Below are 18,134 nucleotides of genomic sequence, written 5' to 3'. Positions count from 1 at the left end.
CGCTGTATACTGTTCCCGAGCCGAGTTGAGAGCTCGCCACTACCCAGAGGCTCCAAGTTAAGTCCTGGCCCTGGCGGTCTGTGATTCCTGTCCTACCCCCTTGTCTGAATCCCTTCTCTGCCCCTCTCGCCTCTAGCTCTCGTCTGCAGCCCCCGCCTGCACTTCGGTCTAGTTCCATCACCGGAGCTAGATAGGTACTGTCTGGTGTTCATTCGTGTTGGTCTTGTCTTGTCCTGTCCTGTCCTCGCCTCCGTGGGGTAAGTCAAGCCGTCTTGCCATTGCCCTGTGGGGGGTCATATCTCGTCGTGTCTTGTCCTCGCCTCCGTGGGGTAGGTCAGGCCGTCTTGCCGTTGCCCCGCGGGGGGGTCATGAGTCCCGGCCCTATGTCCTGTACCCAAGGAGGGGTCCCGGCCCTATATCCTGTACCCAAGGAGGGGTCCCGACTCTGTGTTCTGTGTATGTGTCCATGGTTCGGTGTACCTGCTCTCCTGAGACCGAGGCTCTGTTTTCCATGTTCCTCCTCTCCCTAGCCCATGTCATGTCCATGCCTGGTTCTGGGGTCCAAGCCAGAGGCAAGACCCAGGTACTGGGTCCTCACCCAGTCTCTGGCTCGGAGTCCATACCCTATCCTCCTCATGTCTCCTCTAGTTCTGGGAGCCGATTCCGAGTACAAGCCCAGATCCTTAGTCCCAGTCTAGTCGTAGTCCTGAGTGCCTGTCCAGTTTGCTACTCCTGCTCCTGTTTTGCTCTCCTGGTATCGAACAATAAACTAAATCTAACTAACCTCACAGGATGAGTCTTGCATTTGGGTCCACCCTTGCTCCAAATGCCCCCACCATTGTGACAGGGAGTTGAAAATTAAACAGGAAAATGTTTATCACTGTCTGTCGCCGTCAGTGGATTTTTTATTCTAAATGTTGTCCACGAAGCTTTGAAAGAAGGTCCTCGCTGCATTATGTTTTGGTGCAAAAATTGCTCTTCATTCAACTACTGATAATTCAAAGAGTTTTGAGTGACATTTGGGAAAGCAGCTTGCATCAGATCATGAAGTGATGTAACAATTTAGCCCAAGTGTTTCAACAAGGTCATTCCTGATGCTTACTTCCCCCATTTCCTGATCTGAGGAAATTTGAAGCAAACTGCATTGCAAATAGATCACATGCCAAAGGCACTCACATAGTTGTAAGCGTTTAACTTTTTTCCCAAATATATGTGCTTTGATATCATTTTTCTGTTCATCTGTTTTAGTATCTCATGGAATTACTGGTAATATTTGATGGAAACATCCAATCAGCACTGAAGCAGCAACTCTTCATCGATTGCTGAGCCTAAGATCCAATGTATCAATAGTTGCATTGTGAGCCATTGTACCTTCATCCAGGTTAATGAGTTTTACAGTTTTTCAGATCTTGTTCTTTTGCAGTTCCCCAACCAAGGTTACATATTGGAACCTCCATATTTGACAAATTTAAAGGGAGCTTAAGAGTCAAATATGCAGGTCACCCAACCCATCAAATGTTTTGAAGCCATGCCTGATGATGGCAGGCAATCATGTTTATCTTTGAATTTTAGCCAAAATTAGATTAATCAAAATTTGTTCCTGGGTGTCAATATCGCTGAGGATGTACTCCAGCCCCAACATATCTATATAGCTACAAAGAAGGCACGACAGCAGCTATGATTCAATAGGACAAAGACATTTGCAAAGTTCTACAGGTGTACTGTGGAGAGCATTCTAACTGGCTGCACAGGGTTGAAAAAAGTTGCAGAGAGTAGAAAACTTAATTAGCTCCATCGTGAGCTCTAGCCTCCATTGTATGCAGGACATCTTCAAGGAGCGATGTGCCAAAAAGGTGGCATCCATCATTAAGGAGACCCATCACCCAGGACATGTCTTGTTCTCATTGCTACCATCAGAAAGGAGGTACGGAAGCCTGAAAGGACACACTCAATGATTCAAGAACAGCTTCCTCCCATCTGCCATCTGATTTCTGAATGGGCATTTTCATGATACATGCCAGTGATGTTAAACCTGATTCTGATTCTGATATAAGGGAAGTTCTTCCCATTCCACCAGAATAGAGGGGCATCTAATACCAGTGGTTAAAGATTTAATGAGATTTAAGAGTGAAGATATTTAATGGGAAAGGTTTTCATAAAGCTGGTGGTGGGTACATGTATGGAACAAGCTGCTGGAGGAAGCTGTAGATGCAGGTACAATTGCAATAATTGAATTTGGACAGGTACATGGATAGAAGAGGTTTAGAGGGATATAGTCCAAAGGCAGGCAAATGGGACTAGCTCAGATGGACATCTTAATCACTTTGGACATGTTAGGCTGAAGTTCCTGTTTCTGTGAATGTATAACTCTATGAATCTTTGGCTAAGCATCCAAAAATTAATTCGTTGCTCATTGAAAACATTCTCTGAAATAGCATCTAAGGCATTTCTTTGTTTCTCACTGAACCTGATTCTTTCCCTTGGATATATTCATCCTGGATATAATCATAGCTGGTCTCCCACAAAAAAAATACTCAGTGCACAATTTTTCAGCTTCTCCTTGTGGTCCAGCTGGACCAAAAATACTTGGGTAAAATCCAAGCAAATATTTAGTACCTCAAAAATAGATCTGAAAAGAACAATATCAATTTACAATGAGAGAAATTAAGAGTAGTTACCATTGGACAACAGAGAGCTGGCTTTGTGAGGGGTGCATTTACAAAAACTCAGAGTGTGGTACTCATCTTTATGAAAACCAAACATTCAAAATTTACAGATTTCTAGATTGTTTTGTTACTATGTGTAGGCCACACTGGCTTCTTATTTTATACAAAAGAAAGTCTTTCGCAAAGCCCTGGTCATCTACTTTCTGCAATTATTGCACTGTTTAAGTTCGCAGGCACTGAGAAAAGCCACAACAAGTAATGAGAACCCAATAAAAAAATCATTTAAAATGTTGACTTGTCAATAGATTTGTTCAATGTTACTAACATTAGCTGCAAAATCTATTAACTAAATAAACAAGATTTGCACTGACATTTAAAAAGTTGTGGAAATTCTGTTGGGAAGGAAAGTATGTGGAGTGAGAGGCAGACGAGAGGGAGATGGGATGGATTGGGAGTATGTCTTTTGGTATGTGGATAGGTTTCAGCACTACAAACAGCTCCTTTGTGGAGCAGGCTCACAGGTTGTGCTCTTGAATGGTACATCGCCAAGAGAGCTACTGGGAAATCCCAAACTCCCTAGGCGGGTGAGGCTATTCCCTGGACAATCACTATCATGAGACTGTGAAGGAATTGAAGAGAATACTGTGGGCAAGCCTGCATCTCATTCTCGATGCCTCACTGTCATGATTTAACAGAACTCACACCACCAAAATTCCACTATGATGCACCATAAGACACAACTTTGGAGAGAAAATAAATACATTACATTTTTCTCTAGTTTCTTATCTCACTGTGGGAAACACAGTATTTGCTCCTACGGGAGTGATTGTTACAATTATAAACAAAGCAAAATATTTTAAAAATCTGTGTGACTGGCAAGTTTTATCCCTACCAGCAGAGAGTGTGAGAGGTAGGAAGGAAGAATTTAATTCTTATTTTGTGAACATCTGGTTCATCAAGGTGAAGAAGGTTAGTTCTGTGAAATGTAGTACTTTACAATTTTTTTAAACCTTCTTGCCTTTTGAATTACATTGATTTCCTGTAGAATTAACATTTTTGTGTTATGGTTACATATCAGCTAAAAGCATTATTGCATGTGGGCCCTGACAGATGCATTGCTCGTTCTGTCAATTAGAAATGGATTCAAACCCAGCTGGTTAGATAAAGTACCAATTTCCAGACTTCACCGCCAGAAAATGTAACTGAAACTTTTGTTGTATAACTGTACTGCTACTCATGTTTTATCCATATACATGTCACATTTTGCTCACAGGTTCTGCAAGTTTGTGCTAACTTTGGAAAATATCCATAATGACTTTGCTTGCATTAACCTTTGAGAGTACTTGTTTCTATCCACAAGACAAGCAATGTTAACTAACCATTAAAATATTCGTATTTGCTCATGATAGCTCACATGAAGAAACGAGGCCTTGCTAGATTACTCATAATATTCCTGGATTAAATTGGCACTATACACCATGTGGTTCCTTAAAATTGACATAGCTGGGGGTGGTAGTGGGGATATGCTCCCACTATCTATGAAATGTTGCCCATGGAGTGTGCTCAAACAGCGACTGGGCTTGTATACTCTGGAATTTAGAAGGCTGAGAGGGGATCTTATTGAAGCATATAAGATTATTAAGGGATTGGACACGCTGGAGGCTGGAAACATGTTCCCGCTGATGGGTGAGTCCAGAACCAGAGGCCCACAGTTTAAGAATAAGGGGTAGGCCATTTAGAATGGAGTTGAGGGAAAACTTTTTCACCCAGAGAGTGGTGGATATATGGAATGCTCTGCCCCAGAAGGCTGTGGAGGCCAAGTCTCTGGATGCTTTCAAGGAAGAGATGGATAGAGCTCTTAAAGATAGCGGAATCAAAGGTAATGGGGATAAGGCAGGAACTGGATACTAATAGTGGATGATCAGCCATGATCACAGTGAATGGCGGTGCTGGCTCGAAGGGCTGAATGGCCTACTCCTGCACCTATTGTCCATTGTCTATTGTCTATAGCCTCTGACAACCAAGTCCAACTCCTGGTCTTCACGTGTGGTTTAGCTACTAAGCCCATCAGAACCATTTCTACCGGAAGGGGGCAAAGATACCTTAAAACCAATGCCAGTTGGTCAATTTAAGTACACAGGTAATCTGACCAGCAAGTCCAACCACATAGCCAACTAGAGTTTAAGATGAGTAATTACATGGATAAAGGCCCAGCAAGTGTGAGATTCAGGAAAGCACTCGCCAAATCAGTCCCTCCTTTCAGTAATATAAGTTTTATTTGCACTTTTTCAAGAATTTTATTTAGGAAACCACCGATATTCGTTTAGAAGACAAATATCGTATGGCCCAAGTTTGCATACTGGCTTGCATGTCGTATAGACAGCAGACACACAACATTCTCGATCCCAACCAATGGAGGGTCACACATATAATATGTAATTCTGTCTCTTATTTATTTACTATCCATTACATCACTTGCGTTTATGGCAGCAATCTCTGTCTAGATCAGCAGTCTCTGTCTAGATCAGAAATCTCTGTCTAGATTTAGTCTCAGATTAGGAAATAACATTATGATTATGTTGAGAAGCATTCTCATTGAAGAATTTCATCCGCTGCGTGAGATACAAATTAGCAGGTCTGCATATAATCCCACACACTCTTGTATAGGCATGAAGAAAGAAGTTAATTTAGAAATATTCCCTTGTCCACTTCCAAGTATTGAATACCTTATATATTTGTCTTCTAAATGAATACGGGTAGTTTCCTAAATAAAATTCTTGACAGTGCAAATAAAACATATATTACTGAAAGGAGGGACTGATTTGGCGAGTGCTTTCCTGCATCTCACACTTGCTAGGCCTTTATCCATGTAATCACTCATCTTAAACTCGAGGTGGCTATGTGCTTGGACTCGCCAATCAGGTTACCTGTGTACTTAAATCGAGCAACTGGATTGCAACGGCATAATGCTTGTAATCTCCGAGAATGGATATTCAGCCTCTGGAGAAAATTAACATTCTACCTCAGTGTTATTGTGTGAATTAGATTTCCACAGACATGTATTTAAGGTGAGGAGAGGAAAGTTTAGGGGGATGTGATTGGTAAGTTTTTCAGCAGAGGCCAGTGGGTACACTGCCAGGGTTGGTGGTAGAGCAGGGGTTCCTAACCTTTTACACGATGGACCAATATGCAAGAGTCTGTGGACCCCATGCTGGGAACCCCTGTGGTAGAGGCTGATACAATAGGTACATTTAAAAGACTCTTAGATGGACACGTGGATGTAAGAAAAATGGAGGTTTTAAAGGCTGTGTGGGAGGGAAGGGTTAGGTTGAGCATGGAGTAGATTTATTTAGGTTGATACAACACGGTGGGCTGAAGAACCCATACTATGGTGGACTGTTCTATGTTCTATTGCTAAAATGACATGACCAGTGTAGGACTTTCAATTGGGAACTATTACTATATTGTTCATCAATATCCTAACACTAAATATTATAAGCATTAAGAGCTATGTAATGTGAGTGTGTGTATGAGAGAAAAAATATAGATGCCACTGAATGCAAGTTTAGTCTCCAGTAAAATATTTTAATTCAAAAAGTGTATTGCAGTAATAATTAATATTTCTTTAAAATCAAGTTAAAGACTTTCATTGCTTAGCTCTTAAAAGAAATTAAAATACAATTAATTAGTAATAAAATACATGAACCTATCTAGCTGGTGGAGCAGATAAGAAATAATAAATTGCTGAGCAGTCAGTTGTTGAATGCTAAGCTGGTGAACATACATTTTGCTTTAACCTGGAATGGAAGAAAGGAAGAAAGTTATATTTCATTCTTTGCATCAGTCTTCACTGTGGAAGACATAGGAATATGATGGAAGTTCCAGGTGCCAGGGGGCATGAAGTGTGTGAAGTTACCATAACTAGACAGGAGATCCTTGGGAAACTGTAAGGTCTGAAGATAGATAGGTCACCTAGACAGATGGTGCACACCCCAGGGTTCTGAACGAGGTGGCTGAAGAGATCGTGGAAGCATTAGTAATGATCTTTCCAGAACACTTGATTCTCGAATGGTTCCGGAAGACTGGAAAATCGCAAATATCACTCCACTCTTCATGAAGGGAGAAAGGCAGAAGAAAGGAAACTATTGGTCAGTTAGTGGACCTCAGTGGTTGGGAAGATGTTGGAGTTGATTATTATGGATGAGGTCTCAGGGTGCTTAGAGGCACATGATAAAACAGGCCATTGTCAGCAAGGTTTCATAGAACCATAGAAACTACAGCACAGAAACAGGCCTTTTGGCCCTTCTTGGCTGTGCCGAACCATTTTCTGCCTAGTCCCACTGACCTGCACATGGACCATATCCCTCCATACACCTCCCATCCACGTATCTGTCCAATTTATTCTTAAATGTTAAAAAAAACCCGCATTTACCACCTCGTCTGGCAGCTCATTCCATACTCCCACCACTCTCTGTGTGAAGAAGCCCCCCCTAATGATCCCTTTAAACTTTTCCCCCCTCACCCTTAACTCATGTCCTCTGGTTTTTTTCTCCCCTTGCCTCAGTGGAAAAAGCCTGCTTGCATTCACTCCATCAATACCCATCATAATCTTATATACCTCTATCAAATCTCCCCTCATTCTTCTACGCTCCAGGGAATAAAGTCCTAACCTATTCAACCTTTCTCTGTAACTGAGTTTCTCAAGTCCCGGCAACATCCTTGTAAACCTTCTCTGCACTCTTTCAACCTTATTTATATCCTTCCTGTAATTTGGTGACCAAAACTGAACACAATACTCCAGATTCGGCCTCACCAATGCCTTATACAACCTCATCATAACATTCCAGCTCTTATACTCAATACTTTGATTAATAAAGGCCAATGTACCAAAAGCTCTCTTTACGACCCTATCTACCTGTGACGCCACTTTTAGGGAATTTTGTATCTGTATTCCCAGATCCCTCTATTCCACTGCACGCCTCAGTGCCTTACCATTAACCCTGTATGTTCTATCTTGGGTTGTCCTTCCAACATGCAATACCTCACACCTGTCTGTATTAAACTCCATCTGCCATTTTTCAGCCCATTTTTCCAGCTGGTCCAAGTCCCTCTACAGGCTCTGAAAACCTTCCTCACTGTCTACTACACCTCCAATCTTTGTATCATCAGCAAATTTGCTGATCCAATTTACCACATTATGATCCAATTTACCACATTCTGGGGAATTCAATTTACCATTCCTCAGGGGAAAATTTTTCCTGACAAATCTGTTGGAGTTCTTTGAAAAAACAACAAGCAGAGACAAAGGAGAATCACTTAATGTTGTGTACTTGAGTTTTCAGAAGGCCTTTGACAAGGTACCACATATGAGGCGGCTTAACAAGCTATGAGCCCATGGTATTACAGGGCAAATTCGAGCATGGATAAAGCAGTAGCTGATTGGCAGGAGGCAAAAAGTGGGAATGAAGGGAGCCTTTTCTGGCTGGCTGCCAGTGACTAGTGGTATTCCACAGTGATCTGTGTTGGGACTGTTTCATTACATGTCAATGATTTGGATGATGGAATTGATTACTTTGTTGCAAAGTTTGCAGACAATATGAAGACAGGTGGAAGGACAGATAGTTTTGAGGAACTACAGAGGCTGCAGAAGGACTCAAACTGATTAGGAGAATGGGCAAAGAAATGGCAGATCGAATACAGTGTTAGGAAGTGTATGGTCATGCACTTTGGTAGAAGAAATGAAAGGGTTTACTTTTTTCCTAAATGGAGAGAAAATACAAAAAAATTGAGGTGCAAAGGGACTTGGGAATCCTAGCGCAGGATTCCCTAAAGGTTAATTTGCAGGTTGAGTCTGTGGTGAGGAAGGCAAATGTGATGTTAGCATTCATTTCGAGAGGACTAGAATATAAAACAAAGGATGTAGTGTTGAGACTTCATAAAGCACTGGCGAGGCCTCACTTTGAGTATTGTGAGCAGTTTTGTGCCCCTTAATTTCTAAAGAACGTGCTGAAACTGGAGAGGGTTCAAAATGATTCCAGGAATGAATGTCTTGTCATATGAAGACCCTTTAATGGCTCTGTGCCTTTATTCACTAGAATTCAGAAGAATGAGGGGTGGCTTCATTGACACCTATCCAATGATGAAAGGCCTTGACAGAGTGGACGTGAAGAGGATGTTTCCTATGGCGGGAGAGTCTCAGACCAGAGGACACAGGCTCAGAATAGAGGACTGTCCTTTTAGAACGGAGAAGAGGAGGAAACTCCTTAGCCAGTGAGCAGTGAATCTGTGGAATTCTTTACCCCAAGCAGCTGTGGAGGCCAAGTCTTTATGTATGTTTAAGCCAGCGTTTGATATATTCTTGATTGGTCAGGACATGAAGGGATACAGGGAGTTGGCAGGAGATTGGGGCTGATGGGGTAAATGGCCTAATTCTGCTCCTATATCTTATGGTCTTAATTATTTCAACCAAATATTCCAGCATAAAATTGTCAATGTTCCTAACTGGAGATAACTGCTAATATTACTAAAATATGTAAGAGTAGATTTGTTGAAACTCCTGAGAAACTCTCTTAACTTGGGATTACAGTGAGGTTAATTTAAAAAAATAAAATATATAAATTCTTGGCATTAAGATGAAAGCCTTTATCATGTTCATCTCTGCTTCTGCATGAATGTTGTTTTATACTTGAGCTATCTTGGTAACTCAACTTATCCTGTGCATAATTTAATCACACTAGGCCTCCACTGCCACATTTCTATAGAGCAAATGAGCATAAAATCAGTGATTGATATATTAATGTCACAGTTGTTTTTGTTCTTATTTAGGGAATCCTTTAGATATCATGTGGTCTGGAACATCCAGTATAATAGATTTATTTTCAGTTTTGTTTCTGAAATGCTTAATAGGCAAACTTAATGTAAATACGTGAAAAACAATACCACAACAAACTCTACTCTATAGGTTGCCATGCTGCTATTTATTACGCATCTTGTGCACATACGCTCAGTAGATATTATTTTTTGGTGCCTTTGGTAAAATATTCCCAGAGCTGCAAATTGCAATATGTCATTGTCAAACACGGTGGCAACAATTCCATTGGGACTTCGCTGGAGTTGAAACATGCATTTAGCTGCATTAAGTGCTGCAGATGGTGTATCTATCTTGCTTTCTCCCTCTGTCTCTGTCTCTCTCTCTCTCTCTCACACACATACACACAAAATCACATTGCATAACCCACAATATACAAGAATACTCCCTGCAGCCACTGCTATCAAAATAGAAGAGCAGAAAACAATTCATATTTAATTGGTGTAACTTAGGGTAAACATGACCCTATTGAATGCATACCTCAGCACCAAGCATTTTCTAAACGAGATAAAATTCACATTAATTTTCATTTTAATTAGCTGCCCACCTAACGTAAGATCTTTTCCATAAAAAATGACCATAAATCCAAGCTTTCTCAAGCCCCAGTCAACAATGAAGTCTTAAAAAGATTAGATCCAAATGGGAGAATGGTGGACTGTACAAAGCAGCACTTTAAAACAGATAACAAATGAGGCACTTCCGAATAATTACTAAAGGCATAATTCAAAGAAATGGAAAATTGAAAGGGGGCATAAATTTAAGGTGATTGGAGGCAAGGTATGACAGACGTAAGTTCTTTACACACTGAGTAGTGGGTTTTTGGAATGCTGTACCAGGTTTGGTGGTAGAAGCAGATACATTAGGTCCATTTAAGAAACTCTTTAATAGGCACGTGCATGATAGAAAAATGGAAGAGGGTTATATAAGAGGCAATAGTTAGACTAAGCTTAAGGTATGATTAAAGGTTGGCACAATGTTGTGGTCTGAAGGGTCTGTACTGTGCTGTAGTTTTCTATGTCCCCATTTCCAAAATAGGGAAAAATATATTTAGTTGAACGCATAGTATGCGTGCAATCTATTCTATACAAACTCTTTGGAAAGGAATTAGTTGAAACATCCGATAAATTGGATGATAGCATTATTAATGGAAAGTACAAGTATAATAAGGAAAAAATTACCACAACAGAGTTCCAATATATGGACAAACAGTGTGGATGTGAGATGTGGAAGATGACTCAATAATTCTCACGATTGTAAACAGAAATTGCAGCATGGATTAACTGATATGTATGACTAGATCCAAAGAAGAATTGTATATAGAAAACATCCAAATATTTGTAAGTTGAGTGTTAAGGATACTGTTATTCTGCATCTTGGTAAGTCACTGGTTATTAGTCTATTTGGTCTATACCACACTCCGGTAACACTTCTGCTGCTAAGTACCAAAGCAATGGAAGTTCAACTGCAGTTTTTTGCTGACATTGTATGACATTATCAGCCATCAGATTGACGGCGGCCGTTGTTTCATAGGGGCAACTGTAAAGCAAATAATCCAATAAGAATGAGAGCTGAACAATGCCAAGAATAGTATCAATGAGATATGAATAATTGTTGGCTGTTTTATTCAAATATTCTTCACTTATGTCTCTGAGAACGAAAATATATCATTACACTGTGAGAAATGGGCAATACTACCTAAGCATAGTCTATCAATAATAAAATCTCAAAGCGTTAAAATTAACAGAGGCGTTTTTTAACAATGAGAAAGATATGTTATAATTTCAGAGACGTGAAATAAAGTGCCTTCAGTATTAATTACAGTGTAACTCCGGCTGTGTTCTTTAACTGGTAAAAAGGGGGTACTTCCATTCAGAGAGGAGCCGGTTGCAGTGCACAGGACTGTAAACAGTAAAGAAGGGTCTCGGCCCGAAACGTCGACTGTTTATTCATTTTCATAGATGCTGCCTGACCCGCTGAGTTCATTCAGCATCTTGTGTGTGTTGCTCTGGATTTCCAGTATCTGCAGAATCTCTCGTGTTTATGCTTTGCTCTTGGACGTTCTGTTCTAATAAAAGCGAAATTGCCTGCAGCGGTGATAGCAGAAGGCATTTTACTCCCCGCCGCCCTCCCAGAAGAATCAAGTGCCCGCCACTCCGTTCCACCATCCCCTCGCATCCCTGGAGATGTTGGTGATAAAGTGCTTCGTCTGCTCAAGGGGCGGGATGATATGATAACGCTGTCGCCAGCCGCCACACGGCCCAAGGACATAGAAGCCTCGGAAATGCATCAATGTCAAAAATAAATTCTCCGGTCACCTTTATACATTGTACCACAGTACTTTGCCCCAAGTGATAAAGGAAACATCCCTTCAGAAAAATAATTTCATTAAGCAATGTGCTTGGTATGCACAAGATTAAAATGCAAGCATTTATTAAACAGCATAAATATGCTTCAAGGAAATTGTTACAAATGCGGCAATGCCCCTAAGCTCGTATGTGATTTGTTTCACTAATCAGTGGCTCCCGAGAAGTTGTCTTCTTTTCGCTAGGACCACCTGAGCCGTTAGCTCGTCGGAAGCCGAGAAATAACACTTCTCCAGAACAGAGGACAGTTTCTTATCCACTGCAGTTGTGCGGCGTCTCTCACACAGAGCTGAAACCAAATTCACTTCGAAAAACACACCCTTACTCTCCGAGCCGAGCAAAAGGAACGGGGGTTCAGCCTCGCAAACTGGAGGGACTGCCGCATTTGCGACTTCTAAAAGGATCTTTGTTAACTCGTCATCAATTTAAAAGTGCTTACAAAGATTAGCAGGCATCCCAATCGAGCAGGCTAGAGTCAATCGACCTTCAATATTGCAGGTGGCAGCCGACACACAATTGGTGATATTGGGGCTTGCAATCGTTTTGCATAATTATATGCATCATGTTTAACGTGTGAGGAGTAGTTTGCATACAAATATATACAAGCAAATACAATACGTATGAATCACGTTTAATGTATGAGGAGTACTTTGTGTACTATTATATACAAGCTGATAGTGTATGTCTGTCGTTTTTAATGCCTGAGGGGTAGTTTATGTTCAGTTATATACAAGCAGATACAATGTGTGCGCATCATGTTTCGTGTCTAAGGGCAAAGCCCCCATTGCAGAACTCACCGAAAGTCACTGTAAGGGTGGATAATCCATGCTCCAGCCGATTTCACTCTCTCCTGCTCCCTTTCCACAGCCTTCTGGCTGCCAAACATTCGCAGGGAAAACTTGTTAACCCCCGGCTGAAGCATAGCCCCAAACTGCCTCTGCATGAAGCTGGCCTGGCTGCCGCTCTGCTCGCCATCCTCGGCCAGGATCTGCTCGGCGCCCTCCGACATGAGAAAGCTCACGGAATTCCTCTCCTGCTGTTGAAGCTGGGACGATTTCCTGCTTGGAGCGGCAGAGAAAGCCACTTTGTTCTCTTTCTTCTCTTCGTTCTGCAAGGAGCCTCCTCCTTCCATGTCTGGTTTCTTCTCCTCGCCCCTGTCGTGTTCAGCCCTGTTGATGGAGGACTGACTTCCTTGGGTCATCCTAATATCACCGTTCGTGTTGCATTTCATGTTCACGACCGTCTCTGCCTCTCCCCGGTTCGGCTCCCCTTGCTTACTATCGTTATTATTATGTCCTCGGCTGCCTCCCCCTCCTGGAGTTGACGACATTGCCTTCATCCTGATGCTTTTGCTGCGAGTATCCTCCTCGTTGTCATCCTCTTCGTCCATGATGCTCGATTTGGGACCTATGTGCTGAGGTAGGCTGTACAGCCTTCTTCGCATAGTAGGACGCAATTTGTCCATGGATGCTGATATGGTTGGAGAGGTATGCTTTGACGTCTTATGAGCTGGGTGTACGTGACATTTTTGCTTAAGTGGCGCGTGAAGCCAGGGACGTGGTGTCCTCGTCCATACTTCTCGAGAAGGTGAACCGACCCACCAAGCTACATCTTACATCGCCCCCGTCCCTGCCCCTGTCCACCTTAAGGTGCCCATTTAAAGTTAGACGGGGAAGCGCGTTGACATTTTCGTTCCGGGCGGTCACAATCTTGAGAGCCGGCCTTCGTGCGCAAATTGTCTGCAACACTTCGCAAAGGACGATTTGGGATTACCTGGTGAGGGGGGGGGCGGCTTTTTTTTATATATATATAAAAAAAATGCCTGTATTTATGTAGCGCCCTCAAGCGCCTGTTTAATACTGGCCGCGTTTCACAGCGGAATCCGGTTTCAGTTACCCGGTGTTCCTTAGACGCTTGTTAATGCGCGAAATGAACCTCGAGGCTGGGCGGGAGGAGACGTGCGCACAGCGTGACAAGCTGTCGCCCAGAAGCCCTACAGGGGAACCTAGACGGAGAATAGCGATGTTAGGTTTGTTTCGAAATCTAATCCACGTATAGTAAACAGAAGCAGGGTAACGGAGTGTTCTTTTTTCAATCATTTGCCTGTAACTGTTGGTAACAGTTGTGATTTGATAGCGTTCTGAGATTTGAAGGGCGGAGAACGCCTAAGTAAAATCTTGATTGAAATCACGGTGTCTGAAGTTAAACAGGAATCAGTGGAGGGCAGCGGTAACCGAGAGTAACAGCATTACTGTTGAGTGAGTGCAGTGGATTCTCTTTAGGTCGCTCAGGTCGAGAAATACCTGTTTCTGAGATGGTCCAGCTATCTACTTTAAGGATTCACATCTAGTCATTTCCAAATAAGCGCTTGCTTTATGTCTCTGCGGGTGATGGAGCCCAATCCAGTTCGTATACATTGCAGCAAGCAGCCGATGAACACCCCAGTCTCGCCAAGGCAACGCTGTACAGTACTTCGTGGCGACGTAGCAGACTGCGCTGTACCTGGTACAGGTTCACAGACATCGGAGACACCACGGTTATCCCATTTGTCGATTTGCCAGAAAAAAAATGCTGTTGGCCTTACTTTCTCATTTTATTACGGTCTAGTTTCATTTCGTGCCGCTTACTGAATAAATTCTACAAGGCCAGATGGACCATTGAGCACCCAATAAACAAATATGTTTTGTTTCAGTATTTTGTTTTGAAGCCAGATGAATAGCTTGAACCAGAATATCAAAGTAGTATTATATGACATATTGGACTTTAAGGATTTGAAATATTGCAGTACTTTTCCATAGAAGTCAAATCAAAATATAAGCTATACTGTGGGATACTGTGAAACTTATTTGATTATTAATTTTTGTAATTATGTAAATAATGCATTGCTTTATCAAAATTGTGTTAGTCTATGTCTGGTTCAAGCCACTTGATAACTGTCAACTTGTAAGAATATTATTCCTTATAATTCAAATTGAAATTATTTTTAAGGAACAAATCTGTATGTGTCAAGATAAAATGTACTCTTTAAAATTCCAATATTTATTTTGAATAAAATCAAAATGAGTAACAATTTTAAAATAAAATACTTTGAAGAGAAACACGAGAATACGGTGGAGATTTTTTTTTAGTTTAGGAACTACTAGAACTTGGCTTAAAGTCAAATTATTTAAATATATATACAATGTCCAGAATTAGGTATCTTAGTTAAATTCACAGTTTGCCATTTGTTGCTTGATCATTGATGGCATCATGTGTTTTCATATTTTACACACATACAGTACTGTGTTCTCTAGAGAAAATCCTCCACTACAATGTATGTGAAAGAATACTGCTTAAAAAGTTTCAGAATTTAGGTATACAGCTTTGTTCTTATTTCATTCTATCTGACTCTCCTCAAAAATCCAGGACCTCAACCCCCAGCTTCTTCCTCACACTAGTTCAATCAATTTGAACCTTATTGAAGTAAACTCAATTTCCCAACTGATGCTGGCCTTAGTTTTGAACTTCAAAATGTTGCAACCACCGCCAGAACAACATCTCTGAAATCGACTGCTCCTGAGAGAGCAGTTTGTATATTTTATGAGGTTTAAATTCTGCATTTTTTATTTAATAAAATATTGAGGTTTCTATTTGCTTATTTATATGTTTGGTAACCAAAATTGCACTTCAGCATTTATGAATTCTAACTTCCAAGTGTATGCCATACAATTTTGATAGGGAAATAAAAATCTATAAGATTCTTAAGCAAGGCTAGACAAGGTAGATGTTTTCTATTGCAATTGAATTGTGACATATTTTTCTAAATGTGTAAAATTGACACATTCAGAAAATAATTACAACACACACACACACACTACTGGGGGAATAGGTGAAATCTTTGCAATCTGCTCCCATTGATGGAAGAGCATTTGTTAATACTAATGAGCACTGATCCTAATCCTGATCATATGGAAGTTGCCATTCTAATTTAAATTGAATAAATCAGGCAGAATATCTGAAGCATAGGAACAAAAGCACACAACATGGAACACTAGAGCACAGTACAGGCCCTTCAATCTATGTCATTGACCTGACCTTCAAAGATCAATCTAATGCTTCCCTCTTACATTGCCCTCAACTGGGCGCCATAGTAGTACAGCAGTTACCATGATGCTATTACAGCGCAGGGAGTTCCGGAGTTCAGAGTTCAATGCCACAGCTGTTCCGTAAGGAGTCTCTGTAATTCCTCCCTGTGGAATGCGTGGGTTTTCTCCGGACCCTCTGGTTTCCTCCCAGTCCAAATGCATACTGGGTAGTTTAATTGGTCATTGTTAATTGTTATATGATTAGGTTAGGGTTAATTGGGGTTGCGGGGTTGCTGGGGCAACATGGCTTGAAAGGCCAGAAAGGCCTATTCCATACTGCAGTGCTAAGTAAATTATTAAAAATTTCTATCAACCATGTATCCATCGAAGAGTTTCTTAAATGCCCCTAACGTACCACCATCCCCAGCAGGGAGATCCCACCACTCTCTGTGTAAATCAGTGAAACAGAAACAGCAATAGCTATCTGCTAGGCAATATTCCCATATCCCACGCATTTTGCATTTTCTTATGTTCAGTTTAAGCCATTATGGAATATAATTGACCATTTCGTCATGATTTAAAACTATGTCAATTATTCAGTTAATGCAAATATGTTGCGTGAAGTTCAAATGCACAGCGTCTCCTTAATGTCTTTTATGTCAATGAATCTATAATTAATTTGTATGTGTATGGTCTATTGTTCTTAACTGTTCAGCTTTTCACATTGTAATGTACATTATAAATGATTTATTGCTGCTGATACTATCATTTCTTCTTCATCCCTGAAAGAGAAGGCATTAGGGGTCAACCACATTGGTATGCTTGGATAGACTGGATAAGAAACAGTGATTATAAACACAAGAGTACTCAGGGAGTATATATATATTTTTTTTTAAAATTTTTTTCTCTTCTATATTATTTATTGCATTGAACTGCTGCTGCTAAGTTAACAAATTTCACGTCACATGCCGGTGATAATAAATCTGATTCTGATTCTGAAGAGATGCTGCAGATGCTGGAAATCCAGAGTTAGACACAAAAACTACTGGAGAAACTCAGCATCTATGGAGAGGAATAAACAGTCGATGTTTCAGGCCAAGGACTATCATCAGATGGCAGATTTCCTTCCCTGAAGGATTTCAACCAGATTGAAGTATTACTTTTACTGTTTTTAAAATTACAAACTTATTTAATTATTTGAATTTAAATTCCTCAGCTTCTTAACTACAAGAGATACCTATTAAAGTGGCCACTGAGTGCACTTTTGTATGTTCATGGTCTGCTGCTGCTGTAGCCCATCCACTTCATGGTTTGATGTGTTGTGCATTCAGAGATGCTCTTCTGCATAGCACTGTTGTAACATGTGGTTATTTGAATTACTGCCACCTTCCTGTAAACTTGAACTAGCCATTCTCCTCTGACCTCACCCATAACAAGGCATTTTCTCCCACAGACTGCCACTCACCTGATTTGTTTTTTTTTTGTTTTTTGTACCATTCTCTGTCAACTCTAGAGACTGTTGTGTGTGAAAATTGCAATAAATCAGCAGTTTCTGAGATACTCAAAACACCCCATCTGGGGCCAACAATCATTTCACAGTTAAAGCCACTTAGATCACATTTCTTCCCCATTCTGATGATTGGTCTGAACAACAACTAAACCTCTTGACCATGTCTGCATGCTTTTATGCATTGAGTTGCTGCAACATGATTGACTGATTGGATATTTGCATTAACGAGCTGGTGCACCCAATAAAGTGACCACTGAGTGTATGTTTTCAGAATAATTTCCCACCTACTCATACTGTAAAATTTCTACTGTGCTAATAAAAATTATACTTTACAATGTTTAGAATTGTCCATAATTTCCTAGATAGCTTCAATAATATATTAATACCCATCTCTTGTTCCCCCTTTCATATTATAAGTTCTCAATGATGTTTAGTTTGGTAGCATTCTAGCAGATTAGAAGGATGACATGCATATACAACAAGCATTTTAGCACTATGTGATAAGGCTATTATTATGGGTTATTCAATCAGCACCAAGTCTAACTCGATTATGCATTACTAGGTAGCAATCCCTTTGAACGAACGTTAATCTTTTTCCCCTATTCATTTCTTCGGCACTCTTTTCTAGTTTAAAAGTCATTTAGATTTCTCTGATTGAGTGAA

General features: G+C 40.8%; 1 protein-coding gene across 1 annotated transcript in view; it reads right to left on the bottom strand.

The window, feature by feature from the left end:
• The window catches only part of LOC134337335 (potassium/sodium hyperpolarization-activated cyclic nucleotide-gated channel 1-like), a 166,026-nt gene extending 152,664 nt beyond the window's left edge, over window positions 1–13,362 (bottom strand). Inside the window, exon 1 of the mRNA XM_063032249.1 lies at window positions 12,695–13,362. Coding sequence (XP_062888319.1) covers window positions 12,695–13,362 — 668 coding nt within the window. The remainder of the gene's footprint in view (window positions 1–12,694) is intronic.
• Between the last annotated feature and the right edge of the window lie 4,772 nt (window positions 13,363–18,134).

Source organism: Mobula hypostoma, chromosome 24 (assembly GCF_963921235.1).
Source record: "Mobula hypostoma chromosome 24, sMobHyp1.1, whole genome shotgun sequence".
Classification (NCBI taxonomy): Eukaryota; Metazoa; Chordata; class Chondrichthyes; order Myliobatiformes; family Myliobatidae; genus Mobula; species Mobula hypostoma.
Note: the sequence above shows the minus strand (reverse complement) of the source record. Positions and strands in the feature narration are given on the sequence as shown.